The 21,182-nt window shown below is 43.0% G+C and overlaps 1 protein-coding gene across 1 annotated transcript in view; it reads left to right on the top strand.

The window, feature by feature from the left end:
* TG (thyroglobulin) overlaps positions 1-21,182 on the top strand; it is a 179,948-nt gene that overhangs the window by 8,407 nt on the left and 150,359 nt on the right. Inside the window, exons 6-17 of the mRNA XM_034069710.1 lie at positions 439-545; positions 1,613-1,756; positions 3,395-3,580; positions 6,979-8,040; positions 9,987-10,574; positions 11,058-11,300; positions 11,633-11,770; positions 12,273-12,350; positions 13,111-13,223; positions 13,904-14,015; positions 15,437-15,637; positions 19,908-20,114. Coding sequence (XP_033925601.1) covers positions 439-545; positions 1,613-1,756; positions 3,395-3,580; positions 6,979-8,040; positions 9,987-10,574; positions 11,058-11,300; positions 11,633-11,770; positions 12,273-12,350; positions 13,111-13,223; positions 13,904-14,015; positions 15,437-15,637; positions 19,908-20,114 — 3,179 coding nt within the window. The remainder of the gene's footprint in view (positions 1-438; positions 546-1,612; positions 1,757-3,394; positions 3,581-6,978; positions 8,041-9,986; positions 10,575-11,057; positions 11,301-11,632; positions 11,771-12,272; positions 12,351-13,110; positions 13,224-13,903; positions 14,016-15,436; positions 15,638-19,907; positions 20,115-21,182) is intronic.

The following is a 21,182-nucleotide window of genomic DNA, read 5'->3' as shown; positions in this document are numbered from 1 at the left end:
ATTAATCATGGAATTAGGTTGGAAAAGACCTCTAAAATCATCAAGTCCAGCCTTTACCCAGGACTGCCAAGTCTACAACTAAACCATGTCATGTTAAGCCAACTTCTGTCTATATTACAGTCTGACAGGGTTTCAAACATGAGAATACAATTGAAAATGGATGTTAGATGTTGGGTACCTGCTTAGGAAGGTTCAGAAATCTACATGGAGGGAGATTGTCCTGCTTTTGTTTAAAAGAACAGCATTTAGGCGGCTTGTTACCCTGCTGAAACACTGATCTCAATCATGTCTGGTTGCCACAAGGAGACCAAAGGCTTTGTAATGCTTTGTGCTCTGCTGACTTCCTAGCTGTAGATGTGGGAGGCAAACACAAATGATGCTTTGCTGCTGTCAATGACCCTCCCCAGGCTCTTGACAGGAGGCTGCTTTCCCTTCCAGGTTCCCGGGGGCTTTTCAAACGTTCAGCTCCTTGCGGGAGACATTCCCTGAGGTCTCTGGGTACTGTTACTGTGCGGACAGCCTGGGGAGGGAGTTGGCAGGCACTGGTAAGTACCCTCCAGCATCGCATCCTTGAACTAGAGTGGCTTTGGATCCCCAAGGGAAAGGGCAAATAACAAGTATCAGTCTTCAGATTCCTTTGGGACTTCAGATTTATTCTCACAAGGAGTAAAACCACCGTGATCAGTGTAGTGCCTATAGGAAAGGCTGGAGCTCACTAATGAAATCCCATCCTTAGGAATCAACAGCAAGTAGAGGTGCTGCCTGAGAACTAATCCTGTCCTTTTGGGGAGGGTGGATTAGGATTTCTGAATGTCCACACTATAAAGCTTGTGTCCTATTCAGTAAGTCCAGTTAGCAAAGGCAGGGGAATATAAAGGGCCTGGAGGCTGAACTGTTTTCTTCTTGCTCAGGGTGGTTTGGGTTGGGTACCATCTAGTCCAGATGTACCCTCTAGTATCTAAAGATCATCTAGTCCAACCCCCCTGCCACGGTTGGGTACATCAGATGGCCCTTCCTTTTGTCTCATAGCCTCAGGATACCTTTTAGACATGTTAATAATTGATGGGGCATTTTAGAAGAATGAATGGTTTTCCCAAGAAAGGGATGAGGACTTCCAGCTCCTTTGCCTTAGATACCACGGTTTTGAAAGTTAAAAAAGGGAAAATGCAAAGCACAATAGCTTAGAATTTAGATGGTGGGTGAGAACTTCAACATTTAATTCCCACAAGGGTGAGACTTTCTCAAAAGATTGACTCAATTACAACAGCTACGGCACATCTGGGATCTTTTGTGTGCAACCAGAAATGGTTGGGGATTTCTTTTTATTTGCTAGAATCAATTTCCAGAATTCCATCAATTACTGTACTGCAGACTGAACTTAATGAAACCACAGCACAGTGCCAGGGTGCTCTTCCTGCTTGCTTTGGTAGATGTCAAGGTGTAAAGCTAATGACTGGGCATCAAGCAGTGGGTTGCACGGTTCATATTTGGCCTGTTTAGAGGTCTGGTTTTCTCTTTCCTGATAGACTTCCCAGTCTGCTGTTCTGGTGTAAAGCAGGTGACTTCTGTCTGTCTTAGAACCAGGCTCTGTGCTAAAGTCTGTCTTTCCCAGGCCTGGAACTGCTGCTCGATGAGGTTTATGACACAGTTTTCTCTGGGCTGGAGCCTGCCCGCACGTTCACAGAGAGCACCTTGTACCGGATCCTGCAGCGGCGGTTTCTGGGGGTCCAGCTCGCTACCTCGGGCAAGTTCAGATGTAAGTAGCACCCAAGTGATGCTCTGTAAGGAAAGTGGCAGGTTTGGCACTTATATGCCATTGGGAGAGCTGCTTTGGGAGTCTCCTGCACTAAAAGCATGTAATATCACTGGTTCAGTGCAAGAATCGAGATCCCTGAATCGCATCTGGCTTTAACCTGTGCATTGTATTTTCTTGCCAGCAGTTTGTACCTGATCAGCACTTTCCCATCCACTTGCAGTTCCCATTAGTTGAAATCCCATGAAATAACCATACCACTTGCCCTGAGATAGTGGAGACTGATCTGATTATGTATTAAATTACAACATGAGAAAATGCTCCCTAGTTTATGTTGGAACACCCAGAGATAGGAAGGATCTTCCATTGAGCAAAACACACTTGGTCCCCAGGAGGCTACATAAGAGTTTGCAATGCCTTAGCCAGCTTTAAGCTGGACTTCTGGATCTGCATCTGTTCCCTCCCTGATCAGGGCAGGCAAATGAGGAGAGAGTTTCTCTGCCTATGGTATTTCTTTCTGCTACACCAGAGGCCAAGAGCATTGCCTTGCCTGGGGAGAGTTTGAACCCCCTGGTTCAAGGGCTGATCCTTCATCCTCCCATCCAAGCTCCTCTGACATTGCTGCCTGGCCCTCACTAAGGGGTTGCATTACCAGAGATATTAAGTAGACACTGATGCAGTCTTCCAGCCACACAGTCACAAGGTTTTTCTGGTTCTGGGACAAGCTGATGATTCTGGGGAATCTGGAAAGCATCTTCCCCCTTCCCTGCACGGTGCTGTTGGGTAAGCTCTGACTACCTGGGGATGCCAGCAAAGATGAAGCTCTAACAGCCACAAGATGGAGACGTGACCACGTTTGCCAGCTGCAGAGGGGGATGCTATGGTGACACCACTGCCACCTGAAGCCACACGCAGTCAGGTTGCTCTGATGTGGTGCTCTTGCTGGCTCAAGCTGGTGGCTGAGTGTAGCTGGGAAGCTCTTGAAGGTGAGAAACCTTTAGGCTTTAGGGCTGCAGGTTCATGTAAACAAGAAAGGTTTCTGTTGTAGTACTGAAGAAATTTTGCTTTATGGAGTTTTGGCTTCTCTGCTATTAAGGCCAGTTTGACAGGAATGGGGTCTTCAGATCTCTGTGGAGGGCAATAAAGAAATTGGGTGGTCCTAGATCAAATCTCCCCAGTCATGTGCAGATCCTTCTGCAGGAGCAGTGCCTCATTCTCTTCAGAAACATCGATGTTTGCCTTCACCTCAGTCTCTCAAGCTGCACATCTATGTCTGTTGACCAGCACTGCGTTTGCATTAAGGGCCAAAGCTCACCCAGCCTCCTGCATGGCTCCCTGAGAGAGAAGATGCTACCATGCTGGTCACTATGGCTGAAAAATGTGTTGAGGCTTTATTTTGTGTTTAGTTTTCAGCATAGAACACCTACAGTAGGAAACACTGGGGCCAGCTCTCCAGGGGAGAAGAGGATGGAGAATTCACATTTGGGGCTGATACTTGGCACTGAAAATAGTCAGGAAATTAAAGTGCTTTTCCTATTTTTTCTCTCCCAGATAGGCAAACAATGGGATCAAGCAGAGATGGGTCTGAAACTTTAACATTCAGAAACATTCCCTCCTTATCACATCCTGTTTTAATTCCAGGCCCCTCAAAGTGTGAAGTGGAGCGGTACGCAGCCCTGCGCTACCAGCACGTCTATGTGCCATTGTGTGATGCTGATGGGGGCTACGCGCCAGTGCAGTGTCAGCAGGGAGGACAGTGCTGGTGTGCCGACACCAAAGGGCAAGAGGTCCAGGGCACAAAGAGACGCGGACAGCCTCCTGCCTGTGGTACGTATGAGGTTTGGAGAAGGAAAAGTGAACTCATCTGCTGGTGTCTGTACAAAGAAACCCAAAGGACCAGTCCCCTTCTCAGCACTGGCAGATTCTGGTGTTCAAACCTGGGGTTGAGAGACACATTCTAATAAATCATTAAATGCCATATTCCTTTCATTTCCCTTTATGTTCTTCCTGCAGTTTTACATACAGCAAGGCTTTTCTTTGCAGCTGTGACATCTGTCTCTTGGGTCGAGGACCTAGGGTAATAAGCCAGAATATGCAGGATGATACAAGGAAAACAGTGATGATGGGTTTAGGTTTTGCCTCCTTCCTTTGGTGGAATGCTGTGGAATTTCTAAGGCATCTCTCATCTTGAGCATTTCTTTCTCATCTCTGTCACTGCATATTTAGCCATGAAAGTTGTTAAATCCAATTAAAAAAACCCAAACAATTCAGAAGAGGTGTATGGGTTTGGGCTTCGAGAGGTTTCAAGAATGCGCCATCAAATCAGTGCCCCAAATGGAAATGACAGCAGAAATGTCCAAGGGCCAAAGGGGAGGAGGAAAGCTAAAAACCTTCACTCCAAAGTGTTTACCTAAATCCTCAGGATTGTGCTGGAGGGCTGGGGCAGAGGGTCTTAACACAGGGGCTGCCTTTGGGGAAGGTAATGCTCTGTTTATGAGACAGTCTTACCATGCAGTTAAAGAAGGAGGAGCTCACTGTGGGTGTCAGGCTCCAAGTCACTCAGAGTGCTCTTGGCACAGAGAGGCTTACTGTGAAATGAAAGCGTTAGCATGCCTCCGAGGCTGCTCACCAAGGATATTGCAAGAGAACCCTCCAAGGGGCCTCACCATATGTTGGGATGGGTTGTTTGCCCTTTGAATGTGCTTTGCTGAGCCCTCCTGATGGTTTTCTGAGGTGGGAGAGAAAGGGGAGAGCAATGACTTGAGGCTGCTTGCAGCTTTTATTGGTGGCCTTGGGAAATGTAAGCAGGGAAACATCTCTGCAGATGTTTTGCAGGCTGACTCCTGAGAAGGTTATCCCATGAGGCTGTAGCCGCAGTCTGTGCTCAGGCAGCTCCATGCTATGTGTGTCTCCAGTTCTGCTGGGTTATTTCTCTTTAGTATCTCTGGCTCTCGAAGTCAGCAGTGTGAAGACTGGAGGAGAAGGAGGAGGTTGAGGTGTGGGTAGCGTGTTGGGTACATCCATGACCCAAGACACCAGGTAATCCTAAGAGGGATGTGCCTCATTTCAGACCTTTAACAGTAAATTCACCCCAGCAGAGCTTTTCTGTTTAACCCTTCTCACTCTGCTTTGATTTGGTTCAGCAGTGGGTAGGAGGGGAGAACATTTGTTTCGTATTAGCCTACTTGTGAGACTGTGGCTTACCCTAACTTATTGATCCCTAGAGGAATGTTCTTCATCCCTCTTGCTAAGATCCAACACTGAAAACAGAAGGGGCCTACCCTACAGAAAATGCCTTTACAAAGGAACCACTGTGAGGGACCCTGAGCCCCAGCCAGGAACTGCAGAGCAGGACAAGGGTGCGAAAGGAGGAGAGAGGAAGGTGCTGATCACAGAGCCTGTTAGCAGCTTTTAAGATTTCCAGCTTTTTTCCTTACTATTAATAGGATTTATGGCTGCTTTATCATATTGCCTGGTGTTGAGTAAATGGGGGTGAGATGGGTGAGCCAAAGGAAGGCAAAGGACAGCAGTGGTGCTTAGGGAGAAAGCCTGAGAAACATGGGAAGTGCATATAGCTTTCATAAATCCTCTGCAGGTAGGCAAGGCCTCAAACTCGAGTCTGAATCCAGGTTGTTGTTTTCAGCACTGCCCTATGGAATCATCTTCCAGGGATTTGCCTAAATGCCCTTTAACCTTTTATCCCTCCAAGCATCCTTTGCAATACATTTCATGGTCATAATTATATGCCCTACTTCTGACCTATACTAATTCCTATCATGTGAGAAATACTGAATAACAGTTGTCTATTCTGAATGATGTGAAGAATCCTGTTTTTTAAAGACCTTTACCATTATTTATTATGTCAGAGCTGTGTAGTTTCTCCTAGTGGAAAAGCTTTCCTGTCTTCAAAGTATTTTTGCATCTCTTTATAATTCTTCTACTTTACAAGGCAAGGTAACCATGTGGTACATGATTCAAGCTGCTGCCTGTGTTCTGGAGACCCAGTCAGTGCCCCCAACCATCCTGTCTGTTTGGTTCTCAGTGCCTTTATATCTACCAAGTCTTTCCTTTTTTGATGTCTTTTAAGCCTTCAGCTGACATTTTCAGATGTTCTTCAGTGATGTGTTCAATCCTAACTTGGAGCCATTGCTGTCATGTGCAAACATACAGATGGGCTGGGTACAGATATGCTTATGACATAGTTTGGCCTAGAATATGGGTGGTATTGTTGGTATCCTCAGAACCATGGCTTTGACTGTTTTTGGTTGAAACTCTGTATTTTTTACTGTTAGCACTCATTTCTAAATGCCATCTGGTTCTTAGCACTCTTTTACTGCTAAATTCACCAATTTGTTTTCAAACCTCTTGTAGTGAACACTTGTTGTAATGAAACTTAAGACCTAGGTAGGAAGCCTCCATAAATTCCTCATGAGTGGGCATCAATTAAAATACCTTCCTGTTTTTCTGCAGTAAACTTCTCTTTCTTAGGTTCACATATTGCACCTGGATCATCAGAGCTTTTCATTAGAAACAGGCATCCTACCCAGGAATTGAAGTATTTGGAAAAGACTTTACTTGTTCTTTCAGCCATAGCAACAGGAATGAGGATTTACACTGGGCAATAATAGAAAAGGCCACAGAGCAGAAAACTCAGACACAGTGAAGGAATATTTCCTTTCATTTTCTCTCTTGGCTGGAGAATTCTATTTATAGACCATATTCAACAACAGTTCAGATTTCCTTATCCACGTGCATGATGTGTCTCTAGTTTAGGAGCTAGAGACAAGTTGAATTACACTTTTATGTGGTTTCTGCCAAGCCTGCTTGGAAGATAGCCACAAACTTACAGGGTTTGGAGGCTCCAATATCTGAAGGGGGCCTACAAGGAGAGGGACTCTTCATTAGGGAGTGTAGTGATAGGAAAAGGGGAGATGGGTTCAAACTTAAACAGCGGAAGTTCAGGTTAGATATAAGGAGGAAGTTCTTTACTGTGAGGGTGGTGAGGCACTGGAATGAGTTGCCCAAAGAAGTGGTGAATGCTTCATCCCTGGCAGTGTTCAAGATGGGGTTGGACAGAGCATTGGTCGACATGGTCAAGAGATAGGCGTCCCTGCCTATGGCAGAGGGTTATAATTAGATGATCTTAAGGTCCTTTCCAACCCAAACCATTCTGTGATTCTATGATTATGTGCATTTGTTTAATTTTCCTTTAAATCTCTGTCTAGGTGAAGAGCAAGTGTGCATCTCTGAGAGGCGACGGGCCCTGTCAAGGATCTTCTATGGCCCTGCTGGGTACTTCAGTCAGCCCAGTTTGTTTTCTACATCAGATACGCAGGCAGAAAAACTAGCTGGGTTCTCAAGACCCTGCCCTCCCTCCTTCAAGGAGCTGTTTCTGGACTCTGGATTGTCATCCCCCATTGCAAAAAGCCCATATGCCAGCCAGATTCCTGGGCTAGAAACCACCCTCAGTGAAGCCATCGTGGGGATGTTCCCATCAAGGGAACTGGCTCAAGTGGCACTGAAGTTTACCACCAACCCAAAGCGTTTCCAAGAGAACCTCTTTGGAGGAAGGTTCTTGAAGAATTTGATTCAGTTCAACTTCACAGGGGCACTTGGCACTAGTGGGAAGTACAACATTGGCCAGTTTTTCCCAGAGGAAAAGGTGGCAGAGAAGGATAATAGCCAAGGCCTGGAATCAGCTGAGGTGTTTTCATTGGAAGTATCAAAGGGGAGCTCCATTTTGAGTAAACCTCTTGTGGACAGCTTTGGCCGCACAGTAATTCTACAGGACAATCAGAATATGCTTAAATTCCTTTCTTCTGTTTTGGAACTACCAGAGTTCTTCACTTTTCTTAAACAAGCAATTTCTGTCCCCAAAAGTGTTGCTGAAGATTTAGGTGAAGTAGTGAAACTAGCACTTGGATCTGAAGGCTGTAGTGAGGAGCAGAGGGACCTCTTTGTTCCAACATGCACCAAAGAGGGGAGGTATGAGGAAGTTCAGTGCTATGCAGGAGAGTGCTGGTGTTTGGACACTGCAGGTAAGGAAATTCCAGGCTCAAGGTCTCAAGGCAAACGTCCAAGGTGTCCCACTGACTGTGAGAAGCAAAGGAGAAACCTGCAAAACTTGAAGCAAAGCCTGCCTGCGGGATCAGATCTTTTTATTCCTTCTTGTACGGAAGATGGAGACTTTCTTCCACTCCAGTGTTATGGAACAAATTGCTTCTGTGTTGATTTTAATGGCAAGACTATTCCAGGAATAAGGGGAAAAGCTGGAAAGACAATGCAGTGTAAGTCCTAGGGACTGGGAATTAAAAGATGCTTCCTTATTGTGCTGGAATGTCACAGTTCTTTCTTCATGTCTGATTATATCTGGATATATGTTTACTTGTATAGGGGGTCTATAAGGATGCTGGGGAGGGGCTCTTCATTAGGGACTGTAGTGACAGGACAAGGAGTAACGGGTTAAAACTTAAACAGAGGAGGTTTAGGTTGGGTATAAGGAAGAAATTCTTTACTGTTAGGGTGGTGAGGTACTGGAATGGGTTTCCCAGGGAGGTTGTGAATGCTCCATCCCTGGCAGTGTTCAAGTCCAGGCTGGACAGAGCCTTGGGTGATATGGTTTAGTGTGAGGTGTCCCTGCCCATGACAGGGGGGTTGGAGCTGGATTATCTTAAGGTCGTTTTCAACCCTGTCTATTCTATGATTCCATGTATGGATGATGTATACAAGCAATATTGTCCTCTAACAACACGACAAGCAAGTCAGCCCTATGGTTGCAGGGGTAATAGTGGGTAATACAGTGTATGTAAACCTTGATATGTGAAGTCTTAAAGATGGTTCCCTCTTCTTTCAGTCCATAGGATGGTCACACTCAAAGCAGAGGAGCCTGAGGTCTTGCCTTGTTAATGAGCATGTCATTGGCATATGTCTCCACCTAAGTGCATAGTTAGTGTGTATAACATCTGTGATACCTATGTGAACTTGGAGCACCTATGTAACTGAATGTGGCCCATGCTGGATGAAAGAGCCCTTTTACTTGTGGGATCAAGTCACCTGAGCATGGTCACTGGCTCATCCTGAGAACTGAAGAGCTCCAGTGCCTTAAATTAGTCATTTAGCTCAAGAATATATCCTCTATGTGGTATGATGTTGGAACCCAAATACAAGAGAGGGATTCATTCAGTTTCTCTTAAAGGTCATGCAGTCAGGCCTGAGAAGTGAGTTGCAAATGACTTGTTAGACAACAAGCTGGCATCACAACTTGCTTACAGATTGTGAACTGCCTTTTCTTGCCCTTCTATTACTGTAATACAGAGGAAGAAGGAAGCAGATAGGCTGGGTATCTTTGTCTTTGAAGTTTCTGTGAACTGAAAATGGCACTTGAACAGGGAGAACAGACCAAAGGGAGAGTCTGCTCCTCATTTTGGAAGAAATACAACAGTATCCAGCAGATGACAGTGGTACATAGTGAAGGAGCTCCTTTGAGTAGCAGTTTGCAGAATTAGTGGGGAATTTATCACAATGATCTCAGTTGGTAGGGGATTTATATCTAGCAACCCATCTGTAATGCAATCAAACATAAGCAGGTTTGTAATTCTCTGGTGCTCAAAAGGAGATCAGCTTCTGTGTTTTGCTAGGTTTGTAGAACTCCTTGGTGGCAAAATGCTATTTGGCTCCATAGATGGCAGAAAAGGCTTTGAGAACAAACTCATTCCAGCGTTTTGAGGGATGGTGTTTTTATATTCAGCTGTGATATTCAGTAGGGAATAGGCAGAGAAGACAACAGAACCAGAAGATTCTGGTTGGGTCCAAGGAGAAATAAAATCAGTATTATCCTCCTATACGGACTGTTGCTCTTGCAGGGATTGTTGAATAAGAAGTAATTACTGGATTACCAAGTGTATCTGAAAATAACCTGTGCATGTGAACAAATTCAGGAAGGCTTTTAGTGACATCAAGCAACTGTCCCCTCCAGTAACAACTACAGGCACTTAATATGCTCAAGTATTTTTATATGCATCTTTCAATGCTCACATGCCTTGGGAAATCTTACCATGGTTCAGCGTGAGTGATTTGATAACATTACCCCTCTTAGTAACAGACCAGAAAGGTTGTTGTTAGTACTGGGATAAGTGACCGAGTTTTAGTGTTTATAGTGTTAGGTGGGGCAAGGAGTATTGTATATCTTCAGTGCACTCTTAAGACATTCTGTGCATGTTTTTCCTTTCCCCAGGCCCAAGTGCTTGCCAAGAAACAGCTGGTGAAGAGTTTCTAAAGGCTGTGAGGCTCCTGTTGTCAGAACCAAGTGCTCTGTCTCAGCCCTACAACGTTTACCTCCCTCAGTGCGATGCTGAGGGTGCCTGGAGGCAAGTGCAGTGCAGTGGTCCTCCTGAGCAAGCCTTTGAATGGTATGACAGGTGGATTGCAGAGAACAATGAAGGCAAAAGCTTGCCCATTGCTGATCTATTGAGCATCATAACTGGATATAAAGAGGCATCTTCCAAAGGCTTCTCAGCTTTTGTTAAAGCTTTGTATGAGGCTGGGCACCAGAATGTCTTCCCAGCATTCACCACCTATTCCTCTTTCACTGAGCTCCCACCTGAAGTGCTGGAAGGAAACTTGACCTATGCATCTGAGAACATTTTACTGGATCCATATATATTCTGGCAGCTTCTGAATGAACAACTGACCTATTACCCAGGGCCCTACACTGATTTCAGTGCTCCATTAGGCCACTTTGAACTTCGCAACTGTTGGTGTGTTGATAACAAAGGAGAAGAACTGCAAGGAACAAAGGCAGAAGTGAACCAGGTTCCAGCATGTAAGTAACAGAACTTAAGTAGCAAGGGTTCTGGTCTTTGCTTTTGTGCCACAAGAAGAAAGTCCTTTCAATTTCTGTGAAGTAGGAGACTTGTCAGAAAGATCATCAATGCTTCCATTGCCATTGGCCACCAGAGGTGGAGTAGTTCATTTTGAGTAAATTAAGTAGTCTCTCAGCTTAGGGAATAACGAGGAATAAAGTTCCACATCAAGTTCGTGTAGACTTTATAATTTGGACATATAATGCTTTTGTGGAAGATACTTATCCAGGTGACAAAGGACATTTTAAAGTCAGAAACACTGCATGAAGAGTTCTATGGAAAATTCAGGACTACCCTGTGATGTTAATGACTTTCATTATGCAATTCAAAACAAAGTCAGTGTAGAATAGAAATGCTAATTAAAAGACCAGTTAATTTTCACATCAAAGCACATCTTTACTGGATTTAGATGAAAGGCATTAATATACGTTTTGATCCTATAGGTCCTGGTGTATGTGAAGGTGTTAAGCAAGAAGCCATGAAATTTATGGAAGAGGCAGAGCAGCTCATCCTAGCATCAAACAGTTCCCACTTTGCTTTTGGAGAGAGCTTCCTGATGACAAAGGGAATACGGCTCACAGACAGGGACCTCCTACGTTCTGCTCGGCCCTATGCGTCAGAGGTGGTGGTCTCTGAAAAGCTGTTATCAGGCAGTGATTATGCTCTCCAGCTGGCTGCACAGTCAGGTAGGGGAAAGAGAGAGGAGAGCTTAATTAAATGGATTAATGCCCAGAATCTGTGTAAAACCACTCTGTGTCAAATGTAATTTTGCTGAAAACAGGTGCAACTCAGCAGGTATAATTAATCAGTGTAATTAACCTGCCCACCCAAGAGCTGATTTCAGTTGTCTTATATGTATGACTTGATGAATATATACAATCTGGACACTTCCCAGCCTTTATGTACTTGGAGGTTTGTTAATTTGCCTTTTGAAGTACAGGGAACACTCAGGTGTTTGCAAATGTGTATAGGAAATACCTTGTATTGGCTGCTAATAGCTTTCTTTTACTTTGACCAGTCTTGCATTTCTACTGGAGGAATCACTTTGCTTCGAAAGGTTCTGCTGGGGAAGCAGTGCAGCTGGGATTTCTTCCTTACATCCCACAGTGTGATGGCCTGGGGAACTGGGAGCCAAGACAGTGCTATGAGAGCACAGGTGAATAATTGCCAACAAGATTTCCCTGTTTGAACAAAGAAAAGCTAAGCAGAATTCTAATAGAACAGATGGAAAACCTGTATTCTTGTAGCCAAACTAAAGGGAGCTGAAGTGGTCTACAAGCTGGATGGAAAATTGACTGGATTGAGGGACTCAAGTGGCAGCATATTTAGGTTCAAAAATCAGCATTCAGTTGCTTAGTGCTAGTAGTGCTCCTCAGGGATCAGTTCAGGGGCAGGTATTAATGACCAGGACAATGAGATAAAGCACACTCTCAACAAACTTGTGGATGATGCACTGCAGGATAGGGATGCAGTGAAAGAACCTTAGCAAAGCTACATTTCCATTCTCAGCACTTCTCTCAGGTGTTCTGGATAGCAGAGTGAACCGTGACTGAGATTTACTGACCACTGTCTATAGTGCTGCGGAGGATGAAAATCTTCCCAGTATGCAACAAAGCAGTATGACATCTGGAATAAAGCTGCTTTTCTTCCCTGGCCAGGTCACTGCTGGTGTGTGGATGAGAGAGGACGCTATGTCGTGGATTCCTTGGTCTCACGCTCAGCAGAACTTCCTAAATGTCAGTTGTTTTTTTCTTCCTAAATATTTGGTTTTACCTGTTCATACTGTTCATACCTGTTCCTACAGATGTTAATACTTATTGACAGTTCTAATATGATACACACGCATGGAGCAATGATGGTTTCGAACCATTGCAAGAAGAGAAAAAGGAGTTTTATGGTTTTTTTTTGCTAATTCATTTAATTTCATTATGTATGATTCTGGCTTGAATGATTGTAAGTGTAGTGATAGGAAAAGGGGTAATGGGTTCAGAATGAAACAAGGTAGATTTAGATTAGGTATGAGAAAGAAATTCTTTACTGTGAGGGTGGGCACTGGCACAGATTGCCCAGAGAAGCTGTGGCTGCCCCATCCCTGGCAGTGTTCAAGGCCGGGTTGGACAGGTCTTGGGGTAACCTGGTCTAGTGGAAGGTGTCCCTGCCTGTGGCAGGGGGTTGGAACTGGATGAGCTTTAAGGACTTTAAAGTCCCTTCCAACCCAAACCAGTCTGTGATTCTATGATTTGAGAATAGACCCTCTACTGTTGGTGGCCCTGTTTGAGCAGCAGGATGGCACCAGAGGTTCAACCAGATGTCACCAGAGGTATCAACCCTCCTGTGATTCTGTGCTTATCAAACACCAACCAGGAATTCCCTGCCTGCTGCTTTAGCAGAGCCTAATGGAGATGTTGCGAAGGAGCTGGGGATGTGCCCCTTTCTCTAGCTTAGGTTTGAGAACTTGGCTGTATTTAACATGCATGTATGTTTTCTGCCTTACAGGCCAGACATCATGTCAGCGATCTCAAACCAATGCCTTAATTTCCAGCTGGAGACAGATTGGTTCAAGGCTGGGTGCCTCTACAGCTGATCTGTTCATCCCCTACTGCCTTGAGGTGATTTAACCTGACTAAGGGAGGAAGAAACAAACCCCCCCCAGTTTTACTTATGCCATGCCAAAGGCTTGTACAGTTTCAGTCTATGTCCCTCAAGCATCCCTTAGTACATTCCTATTGAACTGAAAGAAAAGGGTAAACCAAAGCTAACAACGGGCAATGCCCTGCACAAGGCAGAATTTAAATAGCTTTGAGATAAAGGCTGGGCATAGAAAGCTTTGTCCCTGCCTGTGTTTCCCTCCTTGCAGGTTGGCTTTGCCTAGTCTTTTTGTAGGGCTATCCTTAAAAGGCGCAACTTAAATGATTGGCATGTGGGAAGCTCTTTCCAAGCTGTGAGAGAATGTTGAGAGGGAGTTGAATGCAAGTATCCTAAAATAGGGGCTGTGATGCTCTCAAAATATGGCAGTGAGCAGAAGAGAACCCTGATATGGGCAGGGAACAGACATTTCAAAGCAAAATTATACCAAAATGGGCTTTCAGTCTGTATACTGCTTCTCTCAGAACCTGGTCTGTATATCAAATTAGGTAGACTGCATTTTAATATTTTGTGTTTCATTTCAACATGTTGTATTGATGGAAAAACAGAATCAAACATTTTAACCAACCTTTGGGGTATGCATTTTGACATGTCTGTATTAATATATGTTGTTCTGCAATGACATGTAATTGATTCTTTTTAGACAGGAGAATACGCTGTACTACAGAGATCCAACACAGATATTTGGTGTGTAGATCCTGTGTCAGGAGAAGTATTTCAGCGTGGCAGCAAAGACTTGGATGGCAATCCAGAGTGTGAGTAATGCTTTACCCACAGCCAGTGACACTAGTGGCAATGCCTAATGCTTTGCAGCATATCTACTTTTCATTTCAGAGTGATGCCTGTGAAACACAGAGGACTTACAGTTTAATTTCTCAGTGATAAGGTACATATGAGCACATCAGCATCAAAAGGGTATCTCAAAATAGTTTTCCTTTATTAGCATCAGAAATAAACCAGTGAAACAAAGGGATGGACAGGCTTCTAGGCATTTTTTTACCTTCCATTTCTTACCACCATGGAAAGTTCTTTGGGCTTGTGGATGAGTTTCTTAAGACAATGAATCCTGAACTGTGGGAACTGGGCCATGTGCAATAAGTGAGACCATTTTGCCTGGTCCACAACTGCTTCATGGAATGCAATTAGATCTATAATACCTTCTTATTGTCTTCAGATAAAGACAGTGAAGTTTTGAGGTCTTACAGAAGATGGTTGGTCCAAAAAGTTGAAGGATCTCTTCTTCAGGATTTGAGGTGCCCTATTGGCCCTGCTCTTCTGAGCAGTACAGTCAGGCCAAGAGCTGCAGTGCTCCTGTGCTTGTTTCTTCAGTTCTGTAGTGATTTTCTGCTGCCATCTCCCAGAGAAAATATGGGAGAGTTGTCTGCTGGCTTCAGGCAGACCTTCTCTCAGGGCAACTATATCAGTAAATTCAGGAGAGGCTAGTGAGTTAGTACTTTCATCTGACCCAGCAGGTCTGCTTTCTTCTTACATATGGGTCAATGATAAAAGTCCATGAGGATATGCAATAGGGATAAGTAACAGCATGTTCACTGGGGAATTGGTTGTGTAATGGTTTGTTACACAAGTTTATAAGCTTATTCTGACAACTGCAAATGAACAAAATCAATAAGAACCAACTTTGTCTCAATTTTGGATTGTTTTGGATCTTCTTGTCAGGGGGTGGTTCTGCATGCTCATGTCCCTGTTTTATTTGTGGGAGACCATAAATATTTCTGGCTTGTGGCTGGGTATTTTTTCCAGTTTTAAAGGGATTTTTTTGGCTGCTTATAAGGTAAATGTTCATATCATTACATTTAAAAAGAATTTTATCAAAAGCTCCTACTAAAAAAGATTCACTTGATGGTTCTTAATTTTAAATATCAGCATCTAAGTGATACATTATCCAATTTATGACAAAAAATGATGTAAATGTGAAATAAATATCAGTAGTTTTCCACCTTTTATTGATGCAAACCCATATAACTTGCTCTTTAATAAAAATGTGTTTTTCTAGCGGAAGTAAAATTCCTCTTTTCTATAAGGAGTGAAATAACTGATGGTCTCACAATTATTAATTTTTCTTCCTTCTAATAAAACAGGCAGAACCCACTGCTGTTAAAGTCTCAACACTGTTGTCTTCTGTTCTGTACTTTGCAATAAATTTCTGTCTTCAAAGGTCCTACCTTCTGTACTATGCTGAGGTCTAAAGCTGGTTTACGAGAAGCTGGCAAAGGCTACATCCCACAGTGTGAAGGGGGCAATGGGGCATTCTCACCCATGCAGTGCAGCCAGGATCAAGAGAGCTGCTGGTGTGTCTTTGACAATGGAGAAGAAGCGCCTGGCACACGTGTAAGCAGAGGAAGACCTGAGTGTGCAAGTGAGTTCCTGCTTGAGACTATTTAGTAGTATTTAATCTTATTTAGTTTATAATCTTAGTCTTAGTTCAGACCTTTATAGAGACTCTTGCTCAAGCAGTAAGCTTATTACTTTGTATCTTCTCTTTATATATCTCATATAACCTTGGATATAATTTATATCTGAAGTTATAGCAGATTTCAGACCTACCTGGGCATGATGTCCAGTTTTGTTCAAATGCTTTGTATAGGGAGAAGCTATAAAACTTAGCTACAAGTCAATCTGAACAGCTTGCTGTGAACTTGAACCTGTTCTAGCCTGAGCTGGCTCTGGGATTAAAAACCATTCAGCTGACTAAAATAACATCTGAAAAATGTATGGTTCTGCTATTTGTACTCTTGGCTTGTGACCAGAGTTGTGAAAAGGATGTGCCAAAACACCACATATTCACAACATATTTCCTGTATGACCAGAGCTGTGAAGCACTGGAATTCAGTCGTGGTTTCCAGTGAGATGTCCAAATGGAAGACATTTGGATGAATTTATTTTGCAATGGCTTTTATGCATCTTCCCAACACTGAAGTGAAGCAAAACAAATTAAACTTTCAACAAGGCTATGCTCCAAAGTGAATGATTAGTGGAAACTAGAGATGTGAAATGAAAACCTTCAACTATTGTCTGCAGGACATTACTATTTCCATACTTCTTTTGGCTTGTTTGTTGGTTATTTGTTTGGTTTTTTTTATAAGAGCTGTTGATAGATTTAGCAAAACGAGACTGCATGATAAGAGATTGCTTGGGTTCCTTTTGTGATTCTGCTACACAAAGAGCAGCACAGGCTCACCAACCAGATACCTGATTGTGTGAGCCCAGCTGGCTGTAAGGCATTTTAATCAATTAGATGGCACCTCAGCCAACTTGGAAGCCACCACCAATACAATCTTCACTGGGCTCTCTTGTACCAAGGGAGATATTTAGAAGGGATTTTACTGGAAGCCAGGAGACCCCAGGGTTGTATTTGCTCCATGGTCCAGCTGAGCTCTGGAGAGATGAGCTGCAGAATGAGGATGGTGTAGCCCTGTGAGCATAGTGGTCTCATACAGGTCTCTATCTCTTCAGGGAAGCAGAGCTGATGTCTAACAAGTACAGTGCTGCTGCCATCCTTCTTCCAGGTTGTGGCCTAGTGTGTCTGTGGGACACGGGCTGGGTGATCTTTGTTTTGTCTGGACCAGCTGGAAGAACTCAGTGTGACATCCAGCACTCAGCAGCACAGATTGATGTTACCATAGACTCTGAAAGTGAACAAAGAAAACTGGAAGTGTTTCAAGTAGGGCAGAGAAAAGTCACAACTAGTTGTATATAAGTCCTTGATACCTCCTTATCTCCATGAAAGCTTATCTTCTAGATTTCCCTCTACATTCCAAGGGAATTTATGGAATATGTTCCAAGGAGGGTGTAGGTGTACCCTGAGATATGCCTTAAGATGGTTTTACATTTTGGGTGCACATCAGATTTTTTTGGGATCCTGTAATGCTGTACTTTTCCTAGAGGAGATAGTGACTGGATGATTAATGACCTTTCTTTTTTGAAAGACTAAGGGAAACCTGACTTTACTGAAAACTATTTGTTATTTTCTGCATAGAAATGCCATTGAAATGATCTTTAATGATTTTCCTGGATTTTGAAATAGCAATGGAACTTTGTTCATGCTAAACAACTTAGTTATTGTGTAAAAATAAAGAAGCAAAAGTTATTTTTTCCCTCAGTCTATCCAACTGTGTACTTCTAGTTCTGGGAACTACTAATAACTGATCAGGAAAGGAGTACAACTGTTGCTGTCTTTGAGATCTTGTCTATCAGCAAAATAGCTTTTATGGTAAATATGTTAAACTTGTCTTCCAACATCAGAACAGACAGCTGTAAACAGCAAGTAATAACTTCACAGTACCCAGTGCATGCAATGATGTTTTTATTAGCTTAAATCAATTCCATCATTTAGAATCTGACTTCTAGTTTACATGCACCAGACAGATGATGCCAAATACCCTAGCAGTCCTCACATGCATCTGCCAACCTCATGCCCACTTTCCACAGGTCTGGGTAGAGGTGGAGGAGAGAAAGGCTTCCAGAGAAGGTCTTGGACACAGTAATTTTTTATGGAAATGAAAGAGGGGTCAATATTCAACTGGATTCTGATTCACTCCTACAGGACAGAGAAATTGGGACAGAAATAGAATGATATTGTTATCAATAGAATTGATAACAATAGTAAGAGATAACATCTGTAGAGGGATAAATGAGCATGTTACTGATAATGAACTGATACGTGTGATCCACACCAAGAAATAGTTCATTACTTATGTTTTAGGAGCTGGTTATTTCTCTAGTTCACACAGCATCTCTCATTGGAACAGATAGTAAAAGGTGGTAGCAGCTGAGACTGAATTTGACTTGCTGGATATAGAAATGTGTTACAGCAATAAGGGGACTACAGGTTAATCTTTACATACTTTGCATAAAGAGATACATTGCCTAATTTACACATAGTGGCACATTTAGTTTACATTGGTCAGGATAAGCAATATTTGGTCCCAAAATCTCAAGGGGTTTATTAAAAGTTGTAAGCAAGGATGCCAGGTTTCCACCTTTACTGAAAAAAGAGACTGGATACAAGCCAGTGAGTGAGGAGGAGGACCCATTTATAGAGTTACTGCAGAAAAGATGCTATAAAAGAGACTTGGGGAAAAAAATGCATTTGGCAATTCAGTGAGACAAATATGAAAGCCTTTTATTTTGGCATCAAAATGCTCAGAGCTGGAGAACAAAGATGTACTGTGCTCACTGGATCCCAGAGTCATCCTGCAATGTTTTAAGCTTTAACTGAAGTGGCTGCTAAATTAAGGAATTCATCTTCATATCTCTGTCAGAAGAGGGCGAGAGAGGCTGCTCAGAGCTGAACAATGTTTTTATCAGCAGTGTTTGCCTTCCTCCATGGACTAAGGAGGTTGGGACTTTTATAAGCATTGCTGTTTGGGAAATGATCTATATATACATCATGCAAGTGAATTGGATGTTATAAGAACATTATTCGTATTTATTTCTGAGGAAGTTTTTCTTCCTATATTTTATAGCTCTAGAACTCAGAAGTGTTTAAAGATATATTCAGTATATCTGATATATATATACTGATGTCATGGTTTGAGCATGTTTTGAGGGTGTTTTTGTTCAAGGTTTTTTTCCAGCCAGGGGGAGCCTGGGAGGAAGGAGAGACAGGACACCTGACCCAGGCTAGCCAATGAGGTATTCCATACCGTAGCACGTGATGCCCAGGATGCATACTGGGAAGGAGAAAGCTGGAGGGGTGGAGCTCTGGAGGAAGATGGAGGAGGGAGCACATGGTGCTCGGCCAGGCAGGGTGGAGTGAGTTATGGGTCGGTGGCTGGTGGGGTGTTGTATTCTCTTCACTTGCTGTTTGCTGTATCATTATTATTTGTAGTAGTAAATGGCAGTAGGGGTTTTGTGTTATGCCTTAGCTATTAAACCATTCTTATCTCAATCCGTGGGGGCTACATTCTTTGGATTCTCCTTCCTAACTCTCCGGGAGTTGGGGGACTTGGTTTAAACCACGACAACTGAATATATAGATATATTCAGTAATCAGGTTGGGATTTGGCTTATATTGAGTGAAGCAATTGGTTTATACTGGTTAATAGAAATTAATTATCATTACCACGCTGTACTAGTCTGTTACAGTGGGCTGGCAGGGTTGAAATGGCTGTATTCATGTAGGGTGAGTTGATAGGGTAAACTCTGTGCTCTAACTCCAAAGCTGTATATTACTGTTAAGGATGCTGGGTCATCAGAGGCATCTTGGTGCTGTTGAGGACACTGTAGTCATGAGCTCCTGATTTTAAAGTTTTCAAACTTCATTTTAAAGGGAATTCAGATTATTATTTTTATTACTTTTTTACCCTGCCTATTCCCACTGGATATCCTTTTGTAAAGGTCTGCTCTGCTGATGGTTAGAAGCCTCCTTCTCATTTCCTGCTTAAATGTATTCATGATTGTTTTAAACTTATCTGTTCTTAGAAACCGTGCACGTAGCTTTCTGGTCCCAGTGCATTATCCATCAAAGTCAATATGTGTCTTTTTATCAGCTTTAGTAAACTGAACCATGCTGCCATAAAACCAGATCCAAGTTGAGATGAGTGGAAATGCACAGGGTGCTGTCTAGGTTTTCTCTGTTGATATTAGCATGCCACTAACGTATCCCTCTTCTCATGTGCCTAAAGGTCCACAGTGTGCTCTGCCATTCGGTGCCTCATCTGTGCTCAACGGAGCTGTATTTTGTGCAAACACTTCTGAAGCTCCAAATATTCAGCAGTGCTGGCTGGTGTGTCGCCAGGGCTTCCACAGTGCCTCTTCCAACACGTCCTTTCAGTGTGATGTGCAACAGCATCAATGGGTCTCAACTGCCCCGCTCTACCAGGCCTGCCAGAGTATGTCTGAACTGCTGTGGGTTGGCAATGGGGCAGAACAATATGAATACATGTACAAAAATCTGCTTTCATCATGAAGCTACTGTGTGAACAACAGTAATAGGACACAAGGGTTGTATGGGAGTTGCTAAATTAAGGTGGATTAGTCGTGTCTTCTGCCACCTCCTTATCTGTCCCTTGACTGGCTCCTATGTTAGAAACAGTCCCACTTTTCTGTTATAGTATAGCCATAAATAGTTATTCAATCTATATGGAGATTTGCGGTTGGAACTAGATGATCTTCAGGTCCTTTCCAACCCTAACTGTTCCATGATCAATCTTTGTTAGTTAAAAGATGCTGGCACCATGAAGTGATTCCAAAGGAACCACTCAGTTCTTAGGAAGAACAGCTGAGCACCAGATGTTTGATTTTGGCAGAACTTGACTGTTTATTTGCATAATCAAGTCACTGTTACTTCTGCATCTTTTTGCAGCGGTCAGTTCTTTAGGATTATTGTGTTGGTTGGCTGACCTGTGGAATTTTCAAGGAAAAAATGTCACTTTAAATCTTGGGAGAATGAGCTGTCTATTCAGAGCTCAAGTAATTGGGTATTAATGTTGGACTTTTCAATTATTTCAAGTAGAGATACATAGATACATTCTGATCAAAATAGCAATGTGTAGCAGTGCTGAGCTTTTGAGAAAGGTAGATCTTGATGCCATATTTACATCTACTCTTAATTTCCAAGATGGGTTAAACCCATTCTGGAAATCCCTGCATTGACATATTTCCAGTTGTACCCCAGGTCTTCTATTCCAAATGTAAACATTTTTAAACTTTATATTTCAGACCGAGACTTTTGTCTGTCATCATGTTTGCTACGTTTCTGTAGCATATTATGACGTAACTTTTGGTTTTGCCAATTGATAGCAATTGAGTAACTGTAATGACAGAGGGGAGTGTGTGGCAATCTGATACAAGACACTGTTTAATGCAAGCTAAGGACTTCCCCCGCTAATCTGTCTGCAACAGAGCATGGCTTTAAGGAGAAAGAAGAAATTCCCTAAGCATCAGAAAGAATTATAGAA

Source organism: Melopsittacus undulatus, chromosome 1 (assembly GCF_012275295.1).
Source record: "Melopsittacus undulatus isolate bMelUnd1 chromosome 1, bMelUnd1.mat.Z, whole genome shotgun sequence".
In the NCBI taxonomy this organism is placed as follows: Eukaryota; Metazoa; Chordata; class Aves; order Psittaciformes; family Psittaculidae; genus Melopsittacus; species Melopsittacus undulatus.
Note: the sequence above shows the minus strand (reverse complement) of the source record. Positions and strands in the feature narration are given on the sequence as shown.